The sequence below is a fragment of the Falco punctatus genome (assembly GCF_963210335.1).
Source record: "Falco punctatus genome assembly, chromosome: 7".
In the NCBI taxonomy this organism is placed as follows: domain Eukaryota; kingdom Metazoa; phylum Chordata; class Aves; order Falconiformes; family Falconidae; genus Falco; species Falco punctatus.
In genome coordinates this window covers 54,437,849-54,453,163 of record NC_137587.1, presented here as the reverse complement: position 1 = coordinate 54,453,163, position 15,315 = coordinate 54,437,849, and the positions used below count along the sequence as shown (strand labels likewise).

At 40.5% G+C, this 15,315-nt stretch overlaps 1 protein-coding gene and 1 long non-coding RNA gene across 8 annotated transcripts in view; one reads left to right on the top strand and one right to left on the bottom strand.

Annotated features, from left to right (window-relative positions):
* The window catches only part of ALDH1A2 (aldehyde dehydrogenase 1 family member A2), a 67,119-nt gene that overhangs the window by 13,408 nt on the left and 38,396 nt on the right, over positions 1-15,315 (bottom strand). For both annotated transcript variants that reach the window (XM_080396651.1, XM_080396652.1), the window contains 3 exons: positions 11,946-12,007; positions 9,077-9,205; positions 8,830-8,943 (listed from right to left, as the gene is read on the bottom strand). In XM_080396651.1, the coding sequence (XP_080252777.1) occupies positions 8,830-8,943; positions 9,077-9,205; positions 11,946-12,007 (305 nt within the window). The remainder of the gene's footprint in view (positions 1-8,829; positions 8,944-9,076; positions 9,206-11,945; positions 12,008-15,315) is intronic.
* The window catches only part of LOC308067583, a 134,105-nt gene that overhangs the window by 89,885 nt on the left and 28,905 nt on the right, over positions 1-15,315 (top strand). The gene's annotated exons all lie outside the window — the stretch shown is intronic.

The following is a 15,315-nucleotide window of genomic DNA, read 5'->3' as shown; positions in this document are numbered from 1 at the left end:
AGAATTTATTCTACTCTTACTACTTACAATTACTAAACTGCTAGCCAACCTGTTTGACTATAGGAGGTCATATTTTTCTCCTCAAAATACAGTTTTCAGTGCCCAAAGGTTTAAATACTTTGACCATGAAATCATGATCAGTATATGACAAATTCTGATGAAATCATCAGCCTTTTCTGCAGGATAACAGAACATAGCAGAATACCAAGTACAGCAAGACATTACAAAAGCACCATCCCAGACCTGACACTCAGCTGCACCACAGATAATCTTAATATGGGTTGAGGAGGTCAAAAGCACCCCCAAAATGTCTTTGTAGATTGTGGGGTCAGCTGGAGCAGAATGCAGCCCTGTGGCTGGAGCAGCTGCAAATTGCGGATCTCACCAAGGGATATGAGGGTAGACTGAACAGAGTAGCAATCCAACAGCTATATATTTGACATGTTTCCACATCGGTACAGTTGGAGAGGCAGCTATGCACCCTGAAAATTCTCTCCTCCTTGGATCAATGAACCCAAAATAGATCGAATTCTAAACTTGCAGTGTAACTATGCCATTTTGCCAGCTAAGGAAGTAATCACAGGTAGGTTTAGGCCTCTACATGGTGAAACACAGGATTAAAAGTATCCATTGAATACTGAGAAGCTTGAGAATCTTTTCTTTTAACTGGGACATTCTTTTAAGGTCACACAGAAAATTAGATGTGAAGAGATGGGAGTGGGTCCAGAGCTGGACTTTTTTCTCCGTGTAGTACTCTGGTCTCTTCTAGCTGTTTTCTATTTCTAAGATCAGGTGAGTGAGATTCCCTGCAGTAAGGGGTTAATGGATGAGAAGCTAAACCTTTCAGAGAACTGAAGGCAGTCTGCTGGAGAAAGTTAAGTCAGCACTGGAGTAATCAAAAAGCAAATGAAACAGAAACCAGGGCCCCCACAGAAAAAAACAAAGCAAAACCCCCACAGGATAACGAAGGAATTGTCAACCACTTCATGTACCTTTGTGATTAACTGTTTATCTGGTGATACCACAGTTGAGTGTGACTGAGGTTATTTCTTTTTTTTTTAAAAAAAAATAAATTAGCTGCTTTTCTTTACCCCTGTATTGATGGAATGGAGTGTTGACATTATCATGAAATTCCTTGCATATCCCCTTAATTGGAGCTGATTTTATTGCTATGTTTGACTGACAGCCAGAAGTGAACATGAAAAAGAAAGATCCTTTCTGCCCTCCACCCCCACCACAAACATCGAGCACATCATCTGGAAATTCCAACCTCAAACTGTGCTGAAAATGTGCACTGGAAACCAGTGAGAGTGCTGTGTTTATAGCCAGTGCCAGCCAATGCCATTCACACCCTCACTACCTTGAACCTCTCTCTCTCCAAGAACAACCACCACCTATCTCCCCTCAAAAAATCACGGAGCAGAACAGACTGAGGAAGCCAGAGCAATGTGTCCACCCTCTCTCCACCTTCCGTTCTACCACTTTAATATCATAACTCTTTTGTCCATGCAAGTAAAGATTTTGAAAAGTTTCTGTGCAAACAAACGATTGACAAATATGCAAGCCCAAGTATGATGTATATGGCAAATGCTAAAGTCCAAAGGGCATAGAGACAATGGTGTTCATTTGGAAAAGTATGGTCCAGAGTATTGTTAATACAGGGGGGTGGTTGTCAAGTTTCCAAGTATAAACTTAACAGACAGCTTCACTATGTCCTTCCTGTTAGAAATCAGCGTAGACATCAGGATGGCAGGGCTCATGCTGCTCAGCATTTTTGTTCACTGTCCTCCTGTTGTGCCCTATGCACTTACAGGTTGAGAGAAGTCTCAGGGAAGGCACCAACGCTGTGATTGTTTAGTGACAAAGGCAGCCTTTTGTGGCTGACCCTCCTCTTTATGGAGCAAGACAGCATGAAAAGGATAAGTGATAGTGTTGCAATCTGTACAGTCTTTCAGTACATGCATTTCCTGTGGTGTCTGTCAGCTATATCTGTGAGCTCCCAATAGGCAGTGCAGCCTTGCGAGGGAACACTGGAAGAGAGGACTCCCCCACAGATAATGGAGCTGTGCGATTATTCAGCAGGAATGTTGGCAGAGAAAGCCCTGACTCCCCATCCTTGTTTTGAATAGGCTTCAAGATTGATATCAGAGGTATCCCTGGATAGCTTGTGAAGTACCATAACCTTGTAAGCTGCATGGAGGGTGAGGCAGATGTAATTTGGCCCATCTCAAAGAAAACAGTTTGTTATTCAGAACAACAACAACAAAAAAGATTAAAGAAGCATTTTACAGGATTCCTGTGCAAAAAAAGCTGTTTGGAGAACAGTCCTGGAAGGGTCTTGTTTCTGGACTGTGAGCTGTGTGACGTTAGGTAATGACAGTGTATCATGATACAAAACATTTGATTGTTCCTTATTATGCCTTCTGTGTTTGGAAGTTTAATGTCTCTTTCAGGAGGAGGCTTTTAGTCAGATCTTAAGTACTTTGTGCAGAAATTCAAAAACATGTGTTGCCCTTCGTGTTCTTTTAATTTTCTGTTCTCAGACAGAAATCAGTGTTTCTAAATGGTACAGGTGGGTTTGTCTGTTACTGTTAAAGCACTGGAAGTCTCATGAGTCAAAAGCAAACCTGCAAGATTTGTGATAGTTTCTCTACAGCTCCATCAGAATATCTGGCTTCTTCTCTGCTCTGAACCTTCCTTTGATCGCAGATACATGTTAAGTCGTTAGGGAGCACCTCAATGTAGGGGAACAGCAGTCTAGCTGAATAGCAGCTGATTTTCTAGCACACTGCCACAGACAAGACTGTGAAGGTAAGACTGCACAGGAAGCTATGTAGATTAAAAGATTGAATGAACAGGGCAAAAATTGATAGAGGAGACATACATCTTCAGTTACTTAGGCTTTTTAAGTAACTGGGCTGCCTGTCTTTGCTATTAAACTTTTTTTGGGATATTGAGAGAATATCTGAAGAACAGTAAGTGTTTTAAGTTACAAGAGATTGATTAAGTTTGGGGAGATAGTATGATCAGACAGAAATTTTCTGTGTGTTCTGGAATTGCAGTTTTCTCTCTCCAGCTATTGAAGCACTGGATGTCAGTGTTTCGGCAAAACCTTCAAACCCATGCTGCTCCTTGCTTTGTCTCATTTTTTAAAAATTCCAGATTGTATGTAAAATCTTTCTGAGAAACATTTTAAGACCGCATGGCATGTTCAGGGTGTGTCTTCAGCTAAGACAAGGGAATTTTGAAATATTGATATGAAGAAGAGCAGCTTTATTTAACTGTACAATGCTCTGTGTGAGGAGCAGCCCTGAAAAGAACACAGTGAATAGTGCAGCACAAGTAAAAAAGCAATCCCAAATAGAAATTCCTGGAGAGAATCCTAAGCTATAAATGGCTTATTTGTTCCTCGGGTCAAATCCTAGCCCCATGGAAGTCAGTGGCTAAACTCTTGTTAACTTTGACAGGGCTGATACGCCACCCTGTTTTTTCAGTTTTAAGCAGGCAAATCCTCTTGACATGTATCTTCTATAGGCAAAGAGTTGCCCAAGGACAGCTCCCTAAGTTTCACCAAAGCCACCAAGGAAGGAAAACAGAAACAACTACTTTTCATTCAGGAGGCACAAGCTGTCCAAGATATGATCAAAAAGATTCAGCAGAAGCAGGAATGAATGATAATGTAGCCTCCCTAAATCCTCCTCATATTGAACAGTGCACGTGTGTAACACTTCTCAGAACAGGTCAAATCATCCTTAGGATTCTTGTTGCTAAGGTAGAAAATGCCAGGATGTAATTCTTCATGATAGCCAAACCCAGCAAGAGATTGTGTGAGCCAGGAGAGCTGACACAACTCATTGCTGGTGCAGTAGGTAGACATTCTGTCTACATCATGCACTGTGACATTCATCTCACTTCAGAAATGAAAGGAGAATCCTGCTGAGTAAATTAGAATCAGTGGTAATACAGCTGTTAGCTACAAACATTTGTTTGGCATGAATCAATCTTGACTCTCCTGTAGTTTGCTTTGATGGTCTCTCTAGTATCTTGTTGACTAATGATGAGATCATGGTTTGTTAATCTAAGTGCATAAAGAAAACATTCTGCCAAGCAAAATGCAGACTCTTTTGCTGGGGTTTATTGCAGTTGTTTATAGACCTTTTGTTTACACAGGCATCCAAACCAATTTGTCGGATATTTATTTGGGTTACTCTACAGAACTGCATGAACACAGACCTGAATCCTTCTTTAATCTGTCTGCATTTTAATGGGTCATGGTTTGAACAAAGTGGAAACCAGCCACTTAGGATACATTTCTTGCTGGCCAGGGCTTCAAATGTTTTGTGTGCTATCTATAATTGTCATCTTGAGAGCATTTAACAACTGCAGAGAGTTGTAAGCTATTCGGATTTGGAAGTAACATTTGTTTTTGAACAGAAGTTACTAGAACTCATTAAACTTTGGCAACAAGCAAAATACAGTTTCTCGGGCAGCCACTGCTTTGATTGCATATATTTTTAAATGTTTAACTTCTTGCTCCCCATAATCATCTCTGATCTTAAGCCCAGAACATACTAAACCCAACTATTCCATGTGCACCAGGAACCTACAAGTACGCAGTTCCCATTTAGATGGGGTGTACATATAGAGACATGGCCAGACAGCTCACAGCAGTCAATAGGGCTGTATTTGCAAAACCTGTAAGTGAATGCAGAGATCTGAGTGGAAATAAAGGCAAATGAAGAGTAAAGCAGTTTCTGATGGCTGCTTTTCTCTGCTATTTGAAGGCCTCTTACCTTTGCTACTTAGCAAAAGTTCTTTCAGGAAATAAGAAGGTAATACAAAGACCCTTTCTGCATTTCTGATATGTGTAAAAATGGTCCCCTCGGCAGCACTTCTCTTGGAAATAAAGTCAGTCTGCTGTTCATTTGACTGGGGAAGAGACTTATATATAACCTCTCCCGTACTTCTGAGCTCTGCAGCCCAACAGCAGACACATGGGTAAGCCAGACATCCTGAGTTTGGATCTGTACTTAAGCCCAGAAAATATAAATGAATGAGTTTTATTTTAATTAAATTGTTCCCCATATCTTTTCAAAGAAACTCAAATAGACAGGAAGACATGGAATAGTGAAGAAACTAAGGCAAAGTAAAAGGGAAAGGGCATGTACCGTGAACAGCTGGGATAGTGTGGGAGATAGCTAAGCTTTAGAGAACCACTCCCAAGGTCCTGGTGAGTGAGAGTTTCACCTACAGCTAGAAACCAGAAGGATCAAGGAGAAATACAGTAAGATGTAATGAGATATTTATATTGATTATGGGTTTTCAAGGAGAGGTAGGAAAGGGCTAGGAGCAAGTGTTGATGTGGTCAGATTGGCTGGAAGAAAGATTGGTTTTGGCAGTTTCAGTTTCATCTGATTGTGGAAGATGAGGAAAAAATGTGTCAGTGAAGCCTGAGAGGAGATTGCTGTAATTAAGGAGGATCATGGCTTAGCCCTGGTTCACTGAAAACAACACAGTAAAAATAAACATTTTTGTTAAAATGCCCATATCAAACAAGCTGCTGAAGAGTATGAACCAAAAGCAAGCAGAGAAGCCAGGAAAGCTGCTGGAATCCAAGAAGGTACAATATTTTTAGGCTTGCTTTCGTACTCAGTATGATTTTCTTTCTTTCAGTGTGACAGTTGTCAAAGTGAAATTCATAGCCTGCCGAGCGTCTGCAGAACTCTTTTTAGTGAGCTGTAGAGGGAAGAGTTTTGAGAGCCGTGCACTGGGGGACTGGGCGAGGTGGTGTCAATGGGAGGGTGTTTCATAAGAAGCAGGCAGGCAAAGCGATAAAAGAATTGTCACACTACTGTTGGTGTGCGTGAGCTAACCCATAAAAGGAGGAGTTAGAAGGAAAGAGGGAGAGAAGTGGAATCAAACAGTAATGGTACCAAAGGAAAAGAGCTCCTTATGTTTTTTCATACATTATTTGTGGGGGAGTGTATGAGGAGTAAATAGTAGTACTTTAAACAATTTTCAAAGCACTACAGAATCTAAGAAACAGAAGAGAAATAGTGCAAACTGGACCAGCATCATAAATTGGAAGTCAGTGCCGTAAATTCAGTCATTTATGTGTTTTCGTTGCGTAGACATGGGCTTGAGGCCTCAATATAGTCAGGAGTTTCAAGAGGTATGGGATTGATGCATGGATGACAAGGCCATTGGTTGCTATTAAATACAATTGTCCACATGCACCTTCGGGCTCAGGAAGTCTTTAAATTGTTGATTACCAGAAGCTGTGAGGCTACAGCCAGGAAAGATCACTCTACACATGCTCTCTTCTTCTATAAGCATCTGTTACTGGTCATGTTGCAAGATAAGGTGCTAGGCTGGATCGATCTTTAGTGTGGCTACGTCAGGCTTTATTGAGTTAAGGTCATGAACTTGGCCTTTTGGCTCATGCTTCTATGGATTGGGTTCTACAGATTTTGGGAAACATTAGTATTATTTTTTTTTTGTATGAAGGGTAGCCTGTTTTCTGCCTTAAAAAAAAAAACTTTTCAGGAAATAGATAGTAATAGCCTGAGTTTTGTGATATTTACAGGCAAATGGGGAGTTTTCCTTAGCCATAAGTATATACTTCAAAGGTAAAGAATGTATACTTTTTTCCACAAGAACCTCATGGTGAGAACTTGAGAAAAACCTGTGGTTCCAACATCTAAACTCGAAGATCCTTCCTTTTGTACTGATAGGTTTCATCATTAACTTGCTCAAGTTGAAAGTATTAACTGCCTTAACTAGCACCTGGATGAAATGGGGGAATAGAAGTTAATATCGTAGTGTTTATGTATCTGATGGCTATTGGAAATCCACATCACTGGAGTGTACAGTTGACATGCTTCAGACAAGACCAGAGAGACAAAATATTTCCATTATTATTTCATTAGAAATTGAAATCTGGTTTGGAGAAGTCAAAGATTCTATAGTACAGCTCATATCACAGCATTGTGCTTAAAATGTTACAATGTTGACTTGCTGTTACAAAAATTCAGTGTTACAGGAAATCAGAAACAATATGGAATAGTTTACACTAACTCTGCATTAAAACGTTCCATCTGTTCTTGCTTTAGGTTCTTAGAGAATTGCTTTTTCATCTCTGTAATGCTTTTCACTTCCTATTAGTAAGGCTTTTAAAGGTAGGCACTGAGTTAGTATAAAACCCACAGCTTTTGAGTTTAAACGCCTATTAAAACTAAAGCTGTCTGGAACTACAATAAAAATTTATTTTGGCTACAAAAGACAACTTTGAAACCTAACCCATCTGTATTTTTCCTCCTCCAAACAGTGCAACATCCTGTATAATAGAATATTTATCTTAAACAGAGACCACATATCTTTATGAAAACAATTGTTTCAACTTAATTTATGGGGGGTAATCAGCTCATATTGAAGTTTTCAATATTCCAGGATGCTAATATAAATTGGTTACAGGAGATGTAACAACTAGGCTAATTCCATAGAATACTCTGAAATCTGATGTTGCCATCGACTTAGAGTGTAACCTGTGTATATTACAATCTAAAATTGCCAGGAAAAAAATAATGTACAGGCATATAGTAATTGCAGAACAACTGTTAGAATTAGGCATGCGACTGCATCTGTGCTTTACTGGTAATTTAAGCTCATGTATGGTGACTTCCAAACTCGATTACAGGATAAATCCACCAGAATAATTTATTTGAAATAATTGAGCTGGTCTCTGCAATCCCTGGGCCCACCAGGGAGATACCCACACATATCTAGTAGGGCTGCTTGGTCAGTGAATTTATCAACCTAAATCAAAAACAAATTGACTCACTGTGGAGAGCAGTATCCCTGGGATGCATAAAGCCTCCCACTGCCATGAGTGGGAGTCGAACATATCAAAGACAGACAGGATCCCTGGGGTTTAGCTCCCCCCATACAATAGTTTGTCAGATTTTGAATTGAAAAGGGTCGGGTTTAGCACTCTCTAAATATAACCAGCCCTGAAACTCCCACTGAGATTCCTTTCTGTCTGCCTTCAGACGATGAGATAAGGCCCCTTCTCCTGTGACTTCAGTCTGGAGTACCTCTATCATCCCCACCCCAACCCTGATAACAGCCGGCTTTGCACATGTTTGAGAGCAAGAAACGATCTGAATTTTGAGGCATTCGTTACACTTTCTGTAGATTACAGCCTTCATCTTCAGACTGAACCTCCTCTGTAACATCTGCATTATAGACTCATAGCGAGACATTTTGGCATCCATTAGACAACTGACTCCCTTCATCTTCTGGCCAGCTTCTTCCCATCATTTTGGGAACAGACACCTTGGACAGTCTCCTTTTCTCCCCGCACTCCTTCCTTTTTAGACTTCCTCCTCAATATATTTGAATGCAACACCAAAATTGAAGTACATTTGCCCCAGTTTGCCCCCGTCATCTCCCCCTTTTCCCCTAAGTACGCCAAGATACACAAATTATGGATGCTAAAGCAGCATTTATGTGTGCTGTGATATACATGGGATGTTCTGCCTACTTGCATGTGATTCACATCCTCATAAGCCCACAGGAAATCCCAGCAATATTTTTCCAGGCATATCTCCTGTGCTGAGGTGCTGAGCACAGCAGGGGCTGGAGGAAAGGAGCCATTTCTGCTTTAGAAGTACTGCAGTACATACTTCCCTTTAGTTGGGAAGGACAGACCACTGATTTAAATGTAGCCCTTTTACTCAGTGACATTGAGAAATGTAGCACAAGGGCTTACTACTATCTCCGTAAATATTTACTCACATTTTACAGTAACGTATCCGTGAATCCTCTTACCTCAGTGGATCCAGTAAAAGCAATTTTATCGATGCCAACATGAGATGCTATGGCCGCACCAACAATTGGACCAAATCCTGGCAAAATATTGACAACTCCTGGTGGAAACCCAGCCTGTAAAAATAGGAATGAATGAAGGGAAGCATGATTTATGAAAACTGATAGAGCACGTTAAACTAGGCATGTGCTAGTAGTTCCTTCCCCCACAAGGAGAGACAGAGACATTACTTCTGCCAATTATTCTTACCTCCTTGATGAGGGCTCCCATATAGAGAGCACTGAGTGGTGTTTGTTCTGCTGGTTTAATAACTACTGTATTGCCACAGCACAGAGCTGGAGCAATCTTCCATGCAAACATCAGCAGGGGGAAGTTCCACTGTAGGAAAAAATAAAAGTTGATAGATGGAAAAATATTGCAGTGGTGTTTTGTTTTCAAGATGTCAAGCTGCTACCTCACTTATTTCTCAGGCTGATCTGCAACATAAATCTTTCCCAGCACAAAGCAAGGATTTTTTTTTTAATTACTGCCATTAAGAAAGCGACAACAGTGACCTTTTAGTTCTTTCTCTCCTGTTGAAAGAAGTACAGCCCCCACCCACAGTCTTCATAAAAGAATCTTCTGTTATCTGTTAATTTTTTTAGTCACAACTTTTTATTTCATTTACTGTATTGCAATTGGCACTTTTAATTCCCCCATCACAAATAGTTCTTGCTTCTGGTACATTTGGAAAGAACTGTTTGTTCACGCTGAAGCATTTTTGCATGTAAATTTCCTATCCCTGAATACATTTTAAGATAGATACAAAAATTATACTCAAAAGTATATAATCCTTAATTGATGGGATTACAGTAAAAAAAACCATAAATGTCAATGCTTGGTCAAAGCATTTAATTTTCTTGAAAATTTCTTACTGAGCAATTTATCTGGAAGATGTTAAAAGAACAGTAAAACACAAGTTGAAAAACACTCTTGGCTGATACAAAATTTTGTATCATCATTAATTTCAACTTCATTTAACTGCAGTAGAAGATGTAGAAAATTGTATTAGTTTGGTGGACAAACAAGTTGTGGCTAAAGATAAGAGTAACAAGCCTTTTTTGTATCAAAGCCTGATCCTAACAGGTTAAGTGGATAGTCTCGCTGATTTCCGTGGAAATGCCATAGTAATAAAATAACTGCATTTGCACAATCAGTCTTATAAATGCATAGAATAACTTCCTTTGGAAAGAAAATAGAAAATATCAGTCAGAAAGAGTCAGCCACTAGCCAGAACATGTTAGTGCCTGATGCATATCAGCTGCCACTCTCATGGACATCTATCTAGCCCCTGGCTAGCTTGAAAAAATACACAAGTGTCTTTCCATCACCGAACACCCAATTTTTTACTCCCTCAGTTGTTTATAAACTCCGGAGACAAAGTGATGTTTTAATTCCATCTCCAGTATATAAACCTGGGAGGGGAGCTGTAGGGCCAACAGTGTGCTGACAGCCTGCACTTCTAATGGTATTGCAAGGAGAGCTCTGAAGAGTTTTATAGGGTAGTATATAGCCCTGTTTATGCTACAGAGCTGCCAAAGAGCATATGTTTTGATGGAAGCTAGGATGTGAAAGAGGATGAGGAGTTTAGTGTTAGGCATGCTGTTTAATTTTATTTTTGTAATACCATATTTGCTAGTGTAATGGCTAAGTGCATGCAGTGGCACGGGGGCTGTACTCTGTGACTGGTAGCTGTGGAGGAAATATGTAACAGATTAGCAGCAGTGTTAGAATAGATGCGTATGACAGCCATGTTGAAGTTTTGGAGAACAAACCTGGGGGAAGAATGAACAAGTATGGTCGATGGCTTGGTATCCCGAACAAAGAGTTTTACAAATCTAAGCTAAATAAATCCTGCTTTTGGCATGATCTTCAGCCCGTGGCCAAGTTTCATCAACACACCTCAGTTAAGCTCAATCAGACAAGCCTAAGAGATGTCCAGCAACTTTGGAGTTAGATGTTGGGGTTGTCATTTTGCAAATGCTTATCCATGTGCCTGGCTGAAGAATGAGGACAGAGCTGTGGAATTGTTCGTTCATAAGGACCACTCATGGGTCAGGTTAGGAGAGTGTGAAGGTGTTTGTGGGACAGGTATAGCCACAGTCTCAGAGTCATTTGCATGTTTGAGTTTCTACTGAGTGCCAAACACAATAGCCACCCCTTAACAAAGACATGAAATAACAACAAATATAAATAGGGGAAAAGGGCTTAACATTGTTAAAGTAGTCTTTTCTGGCTGCTCCTCTTTTAATGGAATTGCTGCATGTTGCTGTTTAGTGGCTTTGTGGTTAACATGAACAAAATAATAAAAAAAACCCCATCAACAAAGATTTCAGAGAATGTCCTGATTAGTTCCCCAGTGCTTTGTCAAGGAAAAAAGCTTCCACACAATATTTTAATAGCTATATGTGAGCCTCCCATTGAAATTTCTGCCAAAGCCAGTTTACTGGTTCTGAAAAAGTTAGCTTCTCAGTGTAATTCCCATGCAGTGTTCAGCAAGAGTATATTAAGGATGTATATTGAGGTGTAGGGGGAGTACTAGATTTGATGAAACGCTGTGTTTCTCTCTCAACAAATAAAATAAACATTTCATGTCTTTTATTAGCTGCACAATGTTAATTGTAATGATATGTCTCCTGGAGTTTCCTCCAGCCTTGTAAAAGAAATAGCAGGAAAGAATGGAATTAAAATGCATCACATTCTCCCAGGAACTGAGGAGCCTGTTAAATCACAGTAAAAACTAAATAAATAAAAAGACTACCACAGCAAAGCATCAATTTTCCATAAGTTGTGTGAACATCCATAACCACTGGCAGCATATTAACACTGTGTTTTGCTTTGCTTGTTTTAATCATGAGAATTCTATGACTTGAGAACTTAACTCCTAATAACAGAGCCTAAACCCTATTAGCATGTTCAAATAAGCATTTGCAGGGAGGCTGTTAAAGATATGTCAACAATATGAGCTCAGCTTTTTTCGTAATGGAAAACACACATAGCTGAGGACCATGTTTTATGTGTCTTTAAAGAGAGCTGGTTCAAATGAAAATAAATAGAAAGCGCTAGTAGAGATACTCACAGGGATGATCTGTCCACACACTCCGATGGGTTCGTGTCTTGTAAATGTAAAATAATCTCCATCTGAAACAGATGAGCATGGTTACTCTCAAGTGCAGTTTGACTTGGCAGAACAAAAAAAAAAAAGGAGGGAAAAAGCTCTAAGGATCAGCCTTTGATGACAGTAAAAGAAATAAAGAAGTCATGGAAATGTTTTTTCATGAGCCAGCATGGGAAACCTAGGTTCAGGAGCAACCTAATTGTTCTTTCTGTAGAACAAAGGAAGCAAGCATCCCATCAGAAAGTAACCTGCTTTGTTCCTTGGGAAAGAGGACAAGCTGTACCACACGAAAAAGGGCAGTAGCAAGGAAGCCACTTACTGGCCTCTGCTGATTTCAGGGTGAGAGAAGTGAAGGAAAAGTCACAAAGGCAATTTCCTGAAAGGCATGACTGGAACACAGCAGTATAAAGGTATATGTATAAGCAGATGGGGAATAGGAGAGTAACATACATCTCACTCATGGTCCATTGAAGACACAGGCAGTTTGAAGTAATGGAATGATACACAACAATCTGTAGGTATGGAACAAAGAGGGGAAGCCTGTGATTGATGTGTAATTGAGCACGATTTACTACAGGAGACAATGCTAAGGAGAATGCAGGGGTCATCATACAGCCGTGCTCGTACAGCTGACTTATAGAACAAGGCCTGTATCAGAAATGGCCTCAAGCTAAAGAGGCAATTTCAGTTGACAGGGAATAGTTGGATGCAGCTAGAAAACGAGACAACAGAGAATAGGAGCAGTTTTCACAAACCTTTTGGGCAAGGCAAAGGTGAATAAATAAATGAAGGGACCAAGTCACTAAAAACTTGGAAAGCATGGGCTTTTCTCACTGGACTTTTGACAGAAATAAGAATATGGACTAAGAAAGATCCTAACAAATGAAGATGCACGAAAAGCAGACTGCATATTCACAAACAGCAGATATGGATGGTATGAGGCTAAAGGGAATTACTCAACTTTCTGATCTGGTAATTGTTTTTAAGGTCTTGACGAACAAAAATCACAAAAAATCTCCACGGGTGAGAGGTATCATTAGTTAAAGTAAGTACAGCGCTCGATCTGCAGTCCTTAACTAAAGCACTGTTGAGCTCAGGGCAGCCCGAGTCAGGTCACGAAATAAACAGATCTGTGATGTGGGGTCAGGCCTGTTGTCTGCGGGACATTTCGCATGGCCTGGCCTGCTCAGAGCAGAGCGGCAGGTCTCTGCGCTGGCTCATTCTGCACAGCTGGTATAAGTGACTGTCATGGGGGCTGGTGGAGTTTGTGCTCTCTCACAAAGCCGCATAGTTGTTGCTGCTTCAGCACTTGCCTGTGGTCTGGGAGTAAGTGCTGAGGTTATACGTGCTGTGATGCGATGTAGGTTTCTTCCCAGTTGATGAAGACCAGGGAAATGACCTTTTTTTTTTTTTAAAAAAAAAAAAAAATCAACCTGGTTTTTAAAGAACCAGTTACGGTATTGTCTAACCATCAGCTTTGTTAGTGTCCCTGGCCTGCATCTATGCAAAGCAGATTTACAGCACTTTCATACCTAAATTGAGCCTTGCAGCTGTATAAACTAGCCCAGGCTCAAACCACCTCTGAATTTAGGTTAAATGTTTTTAGTGAGGCTATGGCTGAGGGAATAGCTATGCTTAAGGGATGAGCTGATTGTGCCCCTTAGCCTGCAGTGCTTGGTTATCTAGAAAAACTTGAATCTCTTTACTTAGAAAAATGATTTCAACTAAGTATGTGAAAATGCTGAGAAGGTTACCTAGGCTCAGTCACAGGCCATGAGTTGCCAGGATAGCAAATGGTCAGATGGAGGAAGGGAGGACGAGGATGGGAGATGCCAGGGCTTTTGCTCCCATTGTCCCTGTCCAAGGCAGAGGTATATGCTTTCCGGCACTTGGCATGTGGGCAGCTGTGGCCTCTACCCCATTCAGTGTAGAGCTGCAGCCAGCCTTGTCCGATGTCAGGGCAAGACTTAAGTTCACAACGGAGAGTACATTTTGGGAACCTGCTGCAATGTCCTGTACTGAACATCTGGTAACAATAAATGGGTTAATCCATAAAGCTTCTTGGGTTTAAGTAAAGACTTCAACTTAAATTTGATTAGAAATAACTTATTTTCAGGTCTGCTTATTTCTGTACATCTACTTTACAGGATTTGCTCAGTAGAAACCTGAGCTAGAGTAGCTAATATGTCAGCTGGGGGCCAGGCGCAGAATAATACCAGAAAGGTAACCACAGTCTGCAACCAAGACAGGGACAGAGCAGAGGATATAAAGGAGCGAGGGAGAGAGAGAAAATGAGATTTGCATCAGGAAAAGGAGGAAGAAAGTAGCTGACCAGTTGGTTTGCTCTGCATTGACAAAATGTCATTGCAGCGTTTTCTAGATGCCTAACAACTTCCCAGTGGAGGTGAGAACATGTTTCACAAATCGAGATGATCAGTTTGATTTTCTAGGTTATCTTTCATGGATGCTAGCAGTGGTTCACAGACCATAGGAAGAATCATCAGACCAGACAGAAGTAAAGTAGAAGTCAAAACAGAGAGAAGTACATACAGGCAAAACTCTCTTAGTGTTCAAGAGGCACATAGAGGAGTCAGCTAAAAATACCAGCTTGTACTCGGTAGTACTGTGAGAGGTGGATTCTCAGCCAGAAGGATGGTGACAACATAACAGTAACACAGTTACGTTAGCACTGTCTGACTTTAGATTGTCACTGCATAATCATTGCCACATGTCTGTGTGCTTCATAACATCAAGTTATAGATAACCTGGACCTGCTTGCCAAGTCAGACAAATGGTGGTTAATTCTACCAAATGTAGGCAGAACATTTCACAGAGCAATACCTCCCATGCAGAGTTGCTTGCCCTGCTTTCTTCCACTAGATTCTAGACAGCTGCCCTTTTTGACACCTACTTCCAAAGTTCAGCATCCACAGACTTACTGTTAAGATTTGATTTTTGAGGTTGCTTTCTAACAATATCTTTGTGAATGTATGTGACTTGAAGTTATTCAGGTGCTTCAGATGCCTCTGGACAGGCCAAAGATATGTCTAAGAGCCACCTTGACCATAGTGTAAAATAAGCTGTTACCATGACAAAATAACTCAAGATTGATGAAGTGAATCCCTTTTTCTGAACAATGAGCACAGAAGGCTCCCCCGTGCTCAGAAATTAAATAGGAGACTTTAAAAATATTTTAGAGTTTCAAGATTAGTTTATACAAGTCGCGCTAATGACACATTCTAAGATGCTATTGCTGATGATTGTTACTCCTACCCTTTTACTAGCTGGCAGCCAGAAGAACATTGCCTGAGAGGGATCTCACAGTCTGACC